Source organism: Emys orbicularis, chromosome 1 (assembly GCF_028017835.1).
Source record: "Emys orbicularis isolate rEmyOrb1 chromosome 1, rEmyOrb1.hap1, whole genome shotgun sequence".
Lineage (NCBI taxonomy): Eukaryota > Metazoa > Chordata > Testudines > Emydidae > Emys > Emys orbicularis.
In genome coordinates this window covers 333,204,120-333,218,916 of record NC_088683.1, presented here as the reverse complement: position 1 = coordinate 333,218,916, position 14,797 = coordinate 333,204,120, and the positions used below count along the sequence as shown (strand labels likewise).

At 43.5% G+C, this 14,797-nt stretch overlaps 1 protein-coding gene across 1 annotated transcript in view; it reads right to left on the bottom strand.

The window, feature by feature from the left end:
- Positions 1 to 5,534: 5,534 nt before the first annotated feature.
- The window catches only part of ALKBH8 (alkB homolog 8, tRNA methyltransferase), an 81,407-nt gene continuing 72,144 nt past the window's right edge, over positions 5,535 to 14,797 (bottom strand). The window contains exons 10-11 of the mRNA XM_065421847.1: positions 8,780 to 8,929; positions 5,535 to 6,104 (exon numbers count right to left, since the gene is read on the bottom strand). Coding sequence (XP_065277919.1) covers positions 5,535 to 6,104; positions 8,780 to 8,929 — 720 coding nt within the window. The remainder of the gene's footprint in view (positions 6,105 to 8,779; positions 8,930 to 14,797) is intronic.

Sequence of the window (14,797 nt, the reverse complement as noted above, 5' to 3'; positions counted from 1 at the left end):
GGGTCAGATTTTGTGGCCTGCATCATGCGGGAGGTCAGACTAGATGACCATATTGGTCCCTTCTGACCTTAAAGTCTATGAGTCTATGAGTCTATGAGTGTTATAAAGAGTGCTTGTGGGTGGCAAATCACTCTCTTCTGTAATAAGAGTTTCAAGTTAATCCTCCCAAACGAGAGCCCTTCGCACCACCTCTCTGTAATAAATCTGTCACCACTTCACCGTCATTCTGCCTTGTCATTTTCTCCTCCAGTGCCCGTTTATTCTCTGGAGCATTACAGGAGATTGCCTCACCTTTACTGAAGAAATCTTTCCGGAAAGATCCAATCCTGTGAGGTGCTGAGTGACAACTGCAAGAGGTTCTGAGTGCCCTCAGCTCCCAGTAAGGCCAATGTGGGAGTTGAATACCTCTTCTTGGATACTCACCAGACTGCTGTGAGGGAACAAACTGCTGGATAATTTGTGCTTTAAGCCTCTGGATTGTAAACGGAGTCTGGGTATTGCCCCTGTCTTGAGGCTTCTAGACACACTCTCAGGGTGCAGATCCTCTGTCTATCACCCCCCTCCGAGAGCTGAGTCTTCACAGTCCAACTGCCTAGACCCTGGGACTAGACTGACGCCTCAGACTTCCTCCATAGCTTAACACACCCTTTCCCAGAACTCCAGCCAGGTGGGTGTCCTGCGTCTTCAGGGATGTGTTGTTAGGGTGATCATATTTTCTAAAGGGAAAACAGGACACCACACAGTGCTTGCCTGAAGCACCCTTCTCCCCCCCACGTGCAGAGCTGGCCCAAGCTGCTCGCCCGGGAGCTCCCTCCCAGGCACAGGGTTGGCCTTAGGTCTCTTAGGTCTCCCCCACAGGCCCGAGCCGCCTGGCGTCACTGCTTACCTAAGCCCCACCACCTGGGGCTGGCATTGCCATTCGCCCTCCCCCCCAACATTCCTCTGCACGTCACTAGTGGGGCACGTCCCACTTTTTGTCAAAGCTGGGTATTTGTCCTGTTTGCTCTTGTTTTTGGAAAAAAAATTGGTATGCCCGGGACAGTACTGGCCAAAATGGGACGTATGGTCACCCTATATGTTGTAGGTGGAACACAACACACAGACTTTGCACAGGATTCTAAGACATCATTGCTCAGTACTTAATTGCACAAGCTGTACACAGATCTAGACAAATAATAAACCCTACACGCCTTTCCCTGCCTCAGTTTCCTCACCATTCCATAGTATTCTTTGGGCAGGGGTCAGAGTCCTGTGGGGCCATCCAGGGTTCTTCTACATCAGTGCATGGCTTGTTTTCTCAGTCATGGAGCCTCCCCCACCAGGTCAGCTTGCTCTCTCTGACCTTGGTTGGTTCCACAGCTAAACCAGCCCTCCCACTAAGGCAGCATGCCTAGCTCTTCCCCTCCAGTGCCGGCCCAAAGCTTGCTGTGACCATGTGTGTTTATATATCCCACCACCACCATCTGATTTATTTATTCTCCTTCTGGGGATTTTCCACTACTGTAAACACCAGCCCCCTGTTAAGGTGAGGGAGAAAACTGGTTCTTCAGGCTTCAGCCAACCTTCACAGCCTACCCATTGTTAGGTCAGAGTACAGATATTGCGGTCAACTGCGCTCCATTGTCCCCAGTGCAGTGAGGTTACATGCTACTGGCCCTGGTGAATTCCACAATACAGCAATTTTCAATAGTCTCATAATGTCAACTAGAATCCATAAGTTGTACAAATTCCTCAGATCCTCACAGCTCCAGGGTACCCTCCACTCCCATTAAGGTAAATGAGAGTGGAGAGTACTCAGCACCTTGTGGAGTCAGACCTTTGACCTGTACACTCTGGTGATTAACAACACTCTATATTCCAGACAGGGTAACTGTTGGCATCTTCCCAGGGTTGGTTTGTTTGTTTGATGAATCCCATCATGGCCAGTTATCTTGTAAGTGCATTCGTATAAAAGGAATACCCTGAACAGATATTTGGCCTTTTTTTGTGGGGGTAAAATTCAAGGTTTCTTAGCATGGTAATCACATCATTAATAATAAAATCTGGGCCCAATTCTCTTCTCATGCAAGAGAACGTCCATGGCGTTTCACCAGGGTAAAAGCAGTGTGAGAGGGACTCTGGCCTCATTGACGGGTCCAGTGTCTCAAGGCCTAACAGAATAGCTAACACAGAATCAGAAGTGAGGAGCTGCCAACTCCTGTCTCCCCAAGAAGCCGTACTCTCTGCTATGAGGTCAGAGGGAGCAGCAACGTTCCAGGGGTGCTGTAAAAGCCCCTGAGAAAATGTATTTTCTTTTTAGAGCTAGGTCCATGTTAGACTCCTAAGGGCTCCATTCTGTGATGGGCTGAGCACTTTAGCACCAATTTAGCAAAGCACTTAAGCACACGCTTAAATTCAAGCCAGAGGGACTACTCACATGCTTAAAGTGGAGCACGTGTTTAAGTGCTTTGCTAAATTGGGCCCCAGCATTTTGCAGGATGAAGCACTCCCTTGCCAGACTCACTATTTCACAAAGTGAGAATCAAGGTTTACAGCAGCATGTCAGGCAGCTTTCTGAACAGTGCTTGCCGTTCCTGTCAATAAATTACACATCGGTATGAAAATGCACCTGCAAGCAAATGCAGGAGCTGTTATGTGTCAGCAGCAGCCTGGGCATTGCTATACAAATGGCCAAGCAGTCTGTATGGCATTAGAAAATGAAAGAGATGCAGCGTACCCTAGCTTGGAGAACATTAGAACAAGCACATACAGTCAGAAGATTCTGAATAAGTAGGAGTACTAGGCACATGGGATGACTGAGCTGCTCATCTAAAGAAAAACACCTCCACAAATAAAGACCACAACCTATTTGCAATATCAATAGCAAAAAAAGTAATAAGGAAGTCACAGAATGCCTGGGAATAGAGAATAAGTCCCAATTCCCTCATTTTGGCCACGTCAGTGTGGAGACTTTTTTTTTTTTTTTTTTTTTTAATTATATGTATCAATGGAGCCATAGCACAGAATAGAGCACTGGAGTGATATAAGCCAGATTTTTCAAGAGGACTCAGCCTTCATAATTGGGGTTAGATTTTCAAAAGATCTCAGTTTCTATAATAATTATTTATTATTTGTATTAGGATAGCACTTGCAGGGTAGGCCCTCATTTTGCTAGAAACCTGTATAAACATAAAACAAAGAGATGATCCCTGCCCTGTGTCACAGAAGGAGCTGAGCATTTGAAAATCTAACCCAAAGGGATTAAAGTATGCCAGTGGGTATTTACTTCTACAAAACATGCTGGATTATTAATGAATTGTTATGCACAGCTGAACAGTGCTATTCCACAGCAGCAAATATAGTGCATATAATGAACTGTCAAGTTAAATGATCACATTTTCTTTGTCGATGCACCACGATCATCACCCTAAATGTTCTTAGTTTGCAAATATATCAATGAGTCTTATCTTGTGCACAGCTATTTAAATAATAATCAGCTATGCATACTTCGACTGTCTTCCAAACACTGCCCTCTGCTGGCTGGAATGTCATTAGCAGCTCTGTTCAAATGCATATATGAGCAGGCTGCCCTCTAGAGACCTACATCTTGGCCTAAACAAAGGGTTGGGAAACGGGATAGGAGAAAGATGAAAAGGTGAGAAAGAAGGAACAGAGAGAGAGAGAATGGAGGAAGGGGAGAAAAGAGCAAGGGAAAAGAACAGATGAAGGCAGCAATAAGGGGAGAATGGGAAAGAAGAGGAAAAATGAAGGAGAAGAGGCAGCTACCTATGTTGTCATAATCCTACTACGCTGTGAATTTCTCACCTGCATCAGCTTGCAAAAGTTGTCAAGAAAAATTTACCAGCCAAGACAGAAAATCTGCTCACCTAAACTTTTACCACGAGAGGGAGAAGGAAAACAAATTACATGGTTTTACTTACCAGTCAAAAAACAAAACAAAAACCCAGCTCACCCTGGGCCGGCAGAGTGTTGCCAGGTTGAGTAACGAGGTGTCTGTGATCCCACATCAGACACGTGTTGCACTGGCCTCTGTGGGGTGGATGTCAGACCTGTTCAAGTGTCATCATGTCGCCCTCCCAGCTAGTTGCCCTAGTGGCTAAATATTAACCCCAATGACCAGTATTGCTGTACTGTGAGGGATCATAATACTAGCTGCCAATGGCAGCAGCCTAGAATGTATAAACACCTTTAGACTATCCTGAAACAGCTAGGAATTTCACAGTTTACAACTATTACTCATTGTGATGAGGTAGACAAACCCCAAACTGGACCAGGAAAGAAAGGAGTTAATGGTGTATTCTGGAGACAGGATACAGCCCATGCTACCCTATAGCACAAATATTACTGTTACAAAGGCAGCGTGCTCCAGTGTTAGGGCACTGGAGTGGGACTCAGGAGACCTCAGTTCTACTCCCACCTCCGCCACTATGTCTCCTTGGGTGACTCACTTCACTTCTCTATGACTCTGTTTCTGCTCCACCCTCAGTCTGTCTTGTGTATGTAGAGTGAAAACTCTTTCAGGAGGTACAGTAATGCACACAATGGGGCCCTAAGCCCACTTGGGTCCTCTAGTTATTACCATAACATAAATATTACTACTACCAGCATCCTAGCATTAGGGACTGACACCATCAGGTCTCCTCACCTCTACCTTTAACAGTGTCTTTGGGATCCATTGCTAGTTTCTCTTAGTCTTAGGGAAATACTGAGTTCTAGCATTTGGATGCTGAGTGAAAGGTTTCCAAGGGTCTGCCTACAGTTTCCACCATTGCAGATCCACTAATAGTAGCAGCGCTAGAATAGATCGTTAGGTCTAGAGATGACAGTGGTTAAAATGCCTGCAGTCAGTCTATATTCAGGCTCCCACCACTAAAGCTGCACCAAGGAACAGTCAATAGTGGATAATTTAAAGAGAAACATTACTAAAAACAAAGCCTGAGAAAATGAGAACTTAGCAGTGCGGTGTCCCATCAACATCTTCTGCCAAAGTGCCTAACTGCACATTTTTTCTACTTCACCGACCAATAACGTTACACCGAAGTAAATTTCCTGATAATGGCCTTGGTTCGCTGCTCCAATACTACCCCGGTGCAGTGCAGTGTTCTACCCTTACCAAGGCAAGTTCAGTTACACTGGCATAAAACTAGCGTAAGAGAGTGGAGAATCAGGCCCTGTGTCTTTAAAACTATATGCCCTGGATGAAATCCTGGCCCCCTAAAGTCAATGTGAGTTTTGCCATTGACTTTCACATGGTCGGAATTTCACCCCTTCTCTCTTTCTCTTTACTACTGTGAAAAATAAAATAAATTTCTCTGTTAATATCAAATTTTATCATAATTTTAGTAACACAAGGAGACAACTACCAGCATCTAACCTTGGCTAATGTCTTAAAATAACTGTGTTTATTGTACAATTTTAAAGGCAGTAACAACTGCAGGATGGGTTTTAAAATGCCTCTGCACAGTACTATCACAGGCAAAGTTTTAGGCTGAAAATAGCATCTCTTTCAGATTCACAGGAGGAAGTGCAGCGGGTTACTGTTTTTCAAGAACCACACACCAGTTTCCCTGATCATAGTAACTCTTTTGAATTCTTATGCAATCCAGGGTTTTGCAGGCTGCTTCCAGTTCTCCTTCACAGAACACATGATAATAGCGGTGGAAAACAGGACTGAATTCTTGCAATTCCTTAGAACCAGCTGGAAGCTGAAGGGCTTTGACACATTCCCCTTTCTTGTTAGTGCCCCCTTTCAGGTGCCAGGGAACCAGCAGATCTTGAGAATGAAAGGATGTTCTGTTAGTATGAACAGGCAGCTTGGAGTTAATTACCTGCTTTGCATTGCCGCCTTTGTCCTTAGAGTCATTAAGGACTCGGTCAGAACATGCTGAGTCTTGGCTACCGTTGTCATGCATTTGATCACAGAACAATCCCCAGGCCACATCTGTATTGATTTCCTCCTCTTTCCCTTTACTAGCTCTCTTTTCCTTAAGGTACTTTGACTTCTGTTTGTTGTATTCTTGTTCCATTGCCCAGACGTAAATGAGTGCCTTTCCGCCAGGCCTTAGGAGCCGGGCTAATTCACGGACAGCAGCCAGTCTTCTCTCCTAGTAATGAAAAGACTCAATGAGTACATATGAAGTTAGTACATAAGCAGGAACACAATGAAATGGAACTGACAGCAACACCACTGCTGCAATGAACAGAAATGATTCCTCCCTGCTCTACCCCCAGGTACGAAACAGACTGGAGATATTTTTTTTCCATCCTACTTTTTGGTTATGTGATCTTAGCCTGACAAAAGTGAGCATACTCCCTACTAGTGGGTGATGATGAGTAATTCATTCATAATGTAGTCAACCACTATGCACACGGGCTAGGCCAAAGCTGCATGGGAACTACTTTTTGTCTACAGTATGTGGTAACATCAGCTGTAGTGATTTTATTTATTTTTATTACAAGTAGCACTGAGAGGTGCCAACTGAGATACAGGCCCCACTGTGCTAGGTGCTGTACAAACACACAGTCCCTGCCACAAAAATCTTACCATCTAAATAGACAAGACAGACAAAGTGTTGTGATCCCCACTTTATAGATGGAGAATTGAGGCACAAAGTCTCAGACTGAGCCAGGAATTTAATCAATGTCTCCTGCATCCTAATGCCGAGTCTTCCTCTCAAATGTCATTAATTGTAACTAGACCAAATGAAACATAGATGTCTACACAATCAAACCAAATTCTTAAGAGAAAGTGGAACAATACCATGGGGGTCTGCACAGAGTGGGAAAATGACAGGGACAGTGATACCACTGCAGATTCTGATGTCTAAGGAAGTCTTTGAGTTGTAATACAGATATATTGCAATCTTATCACCTAGGACAGCACCCAGCAAGCAATGGGAAGTGACTGGAGATGCAAAAGCAGCTGATAAGGAGGGGGAAGCACATGAAGACAATTTGTGGGGAGGAGCAGAAGTGAACCAGGTTAGCTGGTGTGCTCTGCCTGCTGATCATCATACTAAACTCAGTCATTTCTCTGTCTATCATGTCCTTCTTCCATTTTGTCTGTCTTCTTCACGTGTTTCTCATCATCTGCTTAGATTGTAAACTCTTAGAGGCAGGGACTCTACTTGACTATAAGGTAGATAGAAAGCTGGCTAGATCGTTGGGTAGTGATCAATGGCTCCATGTCTAGTTGGCAGCTGGTATGAAGTGGAGTGCCCCAAGGGTCGGTCCTGGGGCCGGTTTTGTTCAATATCTTCATTAATGATCTGGAGGATGGCGTGGACTGCACCCTCAGCAAGTTTGGAGATGACACTAAACTGTGAGGAGTGATAGATTCGCTGGAGGGTAGGGATAGGATACAGAGGGACCTAGACAAATTAGAGGATTGGACCAAAAGAAATCTGATGAGGTTCAACAAGGACAGGTGCAGAGTCCTGCACTTAGGACGGAAGAATCCCATGCACTGTTACAGACTAGGGACCGAATGGCTAGGCAGCAGTTCTGCAGAAAAGGACCTAGGGGTTACAGTGGACGAGAAGCTGGATGTGAGTCAATAGTGTGCTCTTTTTGCCAAGGCGGCTAACGGTATTTTGGGCTGTCTAAGTAGGGGCATTGCCAGCAGATCGAGGGACGTGATCATTCCCCTCTATTCGACATTGGTGAGGCCTCATCTGGAGAACTGTGTCCAGTTTTGGGCCCCACACTACAAGAAGGATATGGAAAAATTGGAAAGAGTCCAGCGGAGGGCAACAAAAATGATTAGGGGTCTGGAGCACATGGCTTATTAGGAGAGGCTGAGGGGATTGGGATTGTTTAGTCTGCAGAAGAGAAGAATGAGGGGGGATTTGATAGCTGCTTTCAACTACCTGAAAGGGGGTTCCAAAGAGGATGGATTTAGACTGTTCTCAGTGGTAGCAGATGACAGAACAAGGAGTAATGGTCTCAAGTTGCAGTGGGGGAGGTTTAGGTTGGATATTAGGAAAAACTTTTTCACTAGGAGGGTGGTGAAGCACTGGAATGGGTTACCTAGGCAGGTGGTGGAATCTCCTTCCTTAGAGGTTTTTAAGGTCAGGCTTGACAAAGCCTTGTCTGGGATGATTTAGTTGGGGATTGGTCCTGCTTTGAGCAGGGGGTTGGACTAGATGACCTCCTGAGGTCCCTTCCAACCCTGATATTCTATGATTATATAACTGATGTGTGCAGTGCGTCCAGAACCTAGCACTTTGGGGCCCTAATTTCTGAAGGATTATTCTAGGAGCTACTGCAATACAAATTATTACTATTATTTATATTTGTATCATAGTAGTGTCTAGAGGCATCAGCCCCATTGTGCTAGGCACTGTATAGACACATAGCAAAGAGATGACACCTGCCCCAAAGAGCTTACAGTCTAAGTAATCTAAACAAATATTAAATCTACATAATAATAACAACATCAAGATGCAGCACAGGCTGATCTTATCAACCACCCCACGTGTGACATCTCTTCACCTTATGATCCTTTTAATGCCAGGGAGCAGGGAAAGTGTTGAAAGTTTTTGAGGAGGAAGGAGTTGCAGGAGACAAGAAGAGAAAGGAATCAGAAGGGATGACGTGGCTATATCCATCCCCTCAGGCCTTCATCCCCCCTGTCCATATCTTCTCCTCTTTTCTTTCCCTCCCATTTCCTTACGCTCCCACTTTCTCTCCTCTTTTGAGATCCTCTTTTGCCGTTCACTTTCCAATGGGACAAGCTGGTGACCTCTTGTGAGATCTACAGATGTGAGAGTGGACTTACTGCTGTTGAAAAATGGTGGATTACAGCAATGGAGATGCAGGCATCACAAGAACTATTTCGAACTGGCACAGACAACGCGTCACAGACAAACGCCTGGAATTTCTTTTCTCCACAGATGTCCACCAAGTTTTGGCTATGATCACAGCCAATCTGTAACAGAAAGGGTATTGTTAAACTGCTGGTTTTCACAGGAAGATAGTTACAGGAATGGCTCCATCAGTCTCTTCTGTTCAGACACTACACTGGATACATTTTAGTAAAAAAATAAGTTTTAGTTAAAGGGAGAAAAAAAATAGTCCAAATTATTTTTTTGTTGCTGCTCATTTAAAATTAGCTTGTGGGGTACTGGACTCTAAGGCTGTTGATTATGGATCCTTGGTTCTGAAAAGCGTGAGTTAGAATAGCCTTGGGACTGCTTGGGATAGTTCTCAAGGTACCCAGGCTATGAACCACCTTGTTACTTCCTGCCTCCAGCATGAGGGAGCCTTGCCTGTGCTAGCTGGGGATTTGCTCCTTAACACCACTAGCCTGCCACACACTCAAACACTCTCCTCTGGGCTATGCCAATCCTGTCTTTATCTTGCAGATTAACAATCGATGGGCCCCTTGAAATATTCCCCTGTGATATCCATCCCGACACTGGCTACTCACAGAAATCCCACATCCCCTGTTCTAAAAGGAACAGGGCACCCCAGTTTACCACCCTTATATCACCACTCCTGTATAATGCACAGTACTTGTGAGCACTTATAATAAAACTAAACTTATAATAAAACAAAAGAAACTTTAATTAAGAAAGAATAGGGATTCCACTAGACAAGAGAGATGGAAACAAATGGTGACAACAGAAAACAAAATCATACAACGCGAATTAGGGCCTGTGCTTATTAATGACCTTCCTATTTAATAAATAGGTTTCCCCCACCCGAAAAGTTCAGTCTGTTGCAGAGCTGGCTGGCTTCCCAGGAACCATGACACCCCCCCCCCCCAAGATATCTCCTCAGTGAACGGACGCAAAGTGTCTTTCTCCACCCTGTGATGTACTGAATCAGTCTGTTGTCTTTACTCACAGCCAGGGTGATTTCTGGTCTGGTATAATGTTCCCTTTTTACCTCCAAGTGGTTTCAATTGTTTGCAGTTGTCTTTCGTGGTTTTCCATCGACTGTTCGGAAATGGGGCAAAGCTAGACAATCACGGACTAACCAGGGAGAGGTGACAACTCCCTCCGGCTTAAATGGGTCATCACCGAGTCATCTGATTCCCTGGTGACTAACTTTTACTCCAAATCTATAAGGCATCATTTCAATATAGTTACATTATTCCTTAAATATTACCTGTACATGCATCTTGTAATGATTATGAGTATTAATAAATTACAAGCTTTCAGTAGAGATCTTACATGCTATCCTGTATGGATAAATACCATGAAAGTGGTGTATTAGGTGTCAGGAACTGTTCATTGGCTACTTATTATCCAACCACTCTGCACCGTGTGAGCAGTGCAATGTGTCTGACTGGTAACCCCTTAGGTATTTAAAAACTTGGGTAATATCCAACAGCTAAACTCCTGTAACAATGGTAAAACTCTCATTCATTGACTTCATTGGAGCCAGGATTTGGCCCCCAGATGCCAAATTTTTGTCTGATAAAATTTTAAACCGCTAAAATACTGAACTCCCCAGAGTTGGATTTTCCAATGGAATAAAGCAATTGAGCTCTAACTCTGGTGGTGCTGCTACTCGTGTCGCTGTAGTAATTGCTATAAAGATTCAATACACATCAACACTTCCTAGTTTCTGTTTGAGTATGGGAATGTGAAATGTGTCGGTATAGACTTCCCAGCCCCAAAATATCATCACAAATACAACTGTTAGAATTGAATGTTCAGCTCTTGTGTAACTTTAACAGAGCCACAGTATATACCAAGGGAGATGGGCCACAGGGTCAGTCTTAGGGCAGATTTCATAATATGATATTTCCTTAGTTTGTACTTTCCTCTGCATTCAAGTCAAGAGTGAAGAGAAACAGCATCTACAAACATCCTTTTACATGCCTTACATCAAAAGAATAAATCAGCGATGAGCAAGCGACTTCTGTAAAACAACCCTGCAGTGATGCACGCATCTCTTTGATTTCCAGGTCTGCCACTTGTATTGAATTTAATAATCAAGCTACCAAAATATATTTCAAATGCATGTTGGCTGGAAATATTAAATTTATTTTTGTTTTAAACAATCATCAATAGGCAGATAATGGAAAACAAGATTCCTAAATAATATTTGCTGGCAGTGTTTGTTTTATTTGAAACAAAAAGAATTCCAAGTCAGCCTGAATGGGAGAAGAATAGCAAACAACGTGTTCTGACTAATCAATTTACTAAAGGTGACAGCATAGTTTAAATTAAAAAAATCTCTGCTGCATTAATTTGTAAAAATTACTATATGGAGAGAGAGTGTAAGAAAGAGCTGAGTTATCCATAATACCATCACATTTTCTAGGTTCAATCTAGCTTAGCTTTTGAGCATACAATTAAGGCTTGTTTGCAAATTTCCAGCCAAATTTTGTGATCTGACTCAGGCAAAATTCGTATTGACCTCAGTCAGAGTTTTGCCCAAGTGAAGAAACTGCAAGATTTGGCCCAAAGTAAATGTAGCTGTTGCGAAAACTGCTGAATTGACAGCTCAGGAAAATGGAATCCTTTTACACAATGAAAGCCAGGTACAGCATGGACAGTGGCACTGCAAATTTGCACACACTGCCCTGCCCAAGTGCCTCAGTACAGCCCTGAAGGGATCAATTTAATGTTGTTCAATTTCTATTTAATCTTTGGCCTCTCCATGGAGCTTACCAAAACCTGAGCCAAATGGTGCCTAATTTGGCTGGTGCTTGATAGGAGGAGGACACTTGTCCATGAAGAACTAGGCAGAGATCCCAACTCGTTTCACATTGGAAACCAATGGTAGTATCTTCTGATCACTCTCGCCCTGAGCTGAATTCAAACTGATGACCTTCATGTGATAGGCTCGACAGCTCGTTACCAGTCTGTCACAGAATCCCCTGCAGTTCCTCCTACAGGGGCTGGCAGAACCTGACCATGCCCAGTTACCTACACTGGGTGGTTCCAGCTTTCCTCTGAGTGCCACCCTGCACTGGGCTTGGATCACAGGTGCCGACTGTCCGGGACAATTTGGCCCTATACTTGTACAGTAGAAATGGGCTTGGTAGTGTGAATTAAATAAAAACCACAAAAATGGCCTTGAAAGAGACCACAATGTACACTAACCAAATCCAGTAAACTGAAACTAACTGAGAAGAACAAATCACATGACAGCCAGAATGTGAGGTCCTAATTTGCATCTAAATTATATGAAATAATTGTGAAGTCAGGCTTACTTATAATGTCATACTTATTAAAATGAATCCACTGCCCAAAACAAAAAGATTGTATCTTGTGATGAACAAGGAGACCTTGAAACATGTTGGTTACAATGCATAGCGGATCTACAAAAGGTTCACTAGGCTTAATATAACATTGTATTTAATGTAATTATGATAGAACCTCTGTGTATATGCATAAGGACTGAACACAGAGAATCACCATAAATCTGTCTCTTACAGGAATTAAGCGAGTTTAAGATCCTTACTAGGATAAGCACAATATGACTTTTTTATATATAGTTATCAAAGAATTATAATTCCCATATTCCATCATTTTATAGTTTACAGTGTGAGAACTATACCTTGTATCACTTCAAAATGAATACACATTGGCTCAGGTCTTTTAAAAACAATGAGCCAGATCCTCAGCTAGTGTAAACTGGGTGAGTTCAATGGAGTGGCCCATTATTTTTTATGAGTATTTTTTTTTCACAGTGGGGAGGCGGTTTTGTCCTGTGAGATGTTGTCTGGCATTTACAGCCAGAGACAGGGAATCAGAACTCTGGGCTCCGTCACTGACTTGCTGGGGTGAGCTAGGGAAAAATATCACTTCACCATCAGAGTGATATGGTGAAGTTTCATGTTCACAAAGCATTTTGGGGACAGAGAAGTGCCCCCATATTATCATCTAGCAGACCCTCTCCCTTACATTGCTCTCTGAGCCTCCAAGCCCTGGTCGAGAGACTCAGACTCTTGGGTCTCACGCTATTGCACTGAAAATAACTGTGAAGATGCTGCAGCTTGAGCTGGAGCTCAGGCTCTGAAACCTGGGGCAGGGGATGGACTTTAGAGCCTGAGCCATAACTTAAGAGCGCTATCTACACAGCTATTTTTATCACGATAGCATGAACCCCATGAGCCTGAGTCTGTCGCTTCCCATGAGCCTGGGCTCAGAGGCTCTTTGCTGCTGGCTGATAGACGTACCTTACGTGACCCTGGTTCTCATGCAGCAAGATAACCATATCCCTATGAAAAGACAGTGCAGCTGACTGTGTAAACAGGACATGACATGCTCAGTCTAAATGCATAGGAGCTTCTTCCTCTTTCCCCAGGAGTTCTCTGCAGCATTTCCATATATAGTTATACATCTTAAGGGCGGGGGAGCGGGGGGGCAATATGATCACCTAGAATGATCTGCAAAACACAGATCATAGAATTTCACCCAGTGATTCCTGCATCAAACCCAGCACTTCTGGTTGAGCAAAGGCATCTCTTTTGGAAATTCATTAAATCTTGATTTAGATGTTTCAAGTGATGGAGAATCCATCACATCCCTAGGTAAGTTGTATATTTTTAAGGGTTCCCCCTTTTCTTATCCGTTTTGGGAATCCTTTCAATTTTCTCTTATTTCAGCAAATCAAGCTCCCTGCTTTGAACCACCTGAAGTCTCTTATCTGCATCAGGTACTGTAGCTGAATGTTCAGTTGAGCATGGCCTCAAGTCTAATCATTCTAGCAGCCAGGAGTTTTACACCTTTTATTATTTCCTTGAAGGAGGCTTGCATCTCAGGTTTAACTGGTTTTATTTTAGACAGCAATCCCCTAATGGCTGTCTTTGTGGCACACACATTCTTATCTTTCTCCATTATTCTTTGTGAATAGAACACTGGCCCACAGGGAGTTCCACAATGGATGCTGCTGCTTCTCTCTGGTTGCTTGCAAAAAAAGCACTTAATGTAAGCATTGCATTTCTGTACATCCTTCCGGGGTTGCAATCTTTAGACACTTGTTAGTTGCAGTTTCAGGGTCTTCTTGATTTTCTAAGGCCTCAGCTACACTGCGATTTCAGTCACTGATGTAGATCCACCAGGGCAAGCCACTTAATGTAGACATGGTTTACACTAGCGTATCCAACTCTGTTTTACACCAGAGTAAGCTGCACTGGCAAAAAGCATATCTGAACTGGGGTTTGCAGCTGAGCAGGTGAAACCCCATTGTAAACAAGTTCTTAGTCACTTAAATTGCCACATGTGGGCTGTGGAAGAGCAGCGCTGCTAAGGAGCAGTCCATGTAACCCATTAGACTGAAGAGAGAAATGGAAGAATAAAAGGGAAGTTATAGGGAAGGAAGGTGGGGATTGAGAAAAATGGGCAGAGTGGTGATTTGTAAGCACTTCCAGCAGCCCCACAGGCAGATTCTTTGGGGGTGGGATGGGGAGGAGCATGAAGCAGACCTACTGTCACTACTGGGCTTCTAGCAGCCCAACAGTCATAGTTTCATCCAGAGGTGGCTGCATTTCAGTGGTGAGTAAAAGGATTCTAATAACATATAGTTAGTAAAGTCATATGGAATGGAACCTGGGGACAAAAGATGCTAAATAAAGATATTATTAATGGCATCACAACCTGGGAGAGGCTAAGTCCTCAGCTAAGATTAGGTAGAGATAGATAAAAACACTATTATGTTGCTGTGACAGAATACACCCCTGTGTTCACACCCTACATGTTGTTGTAATAATGTCTGTACAAGGTATGCCTTGTGAGGTATCCTTTAAAAACTCATAATTTGCTGATCAATAATATGGCAACATGCACATAGCAGTGTAGTATATAAAGTTATGAACATAAGCTGAAATCATGAC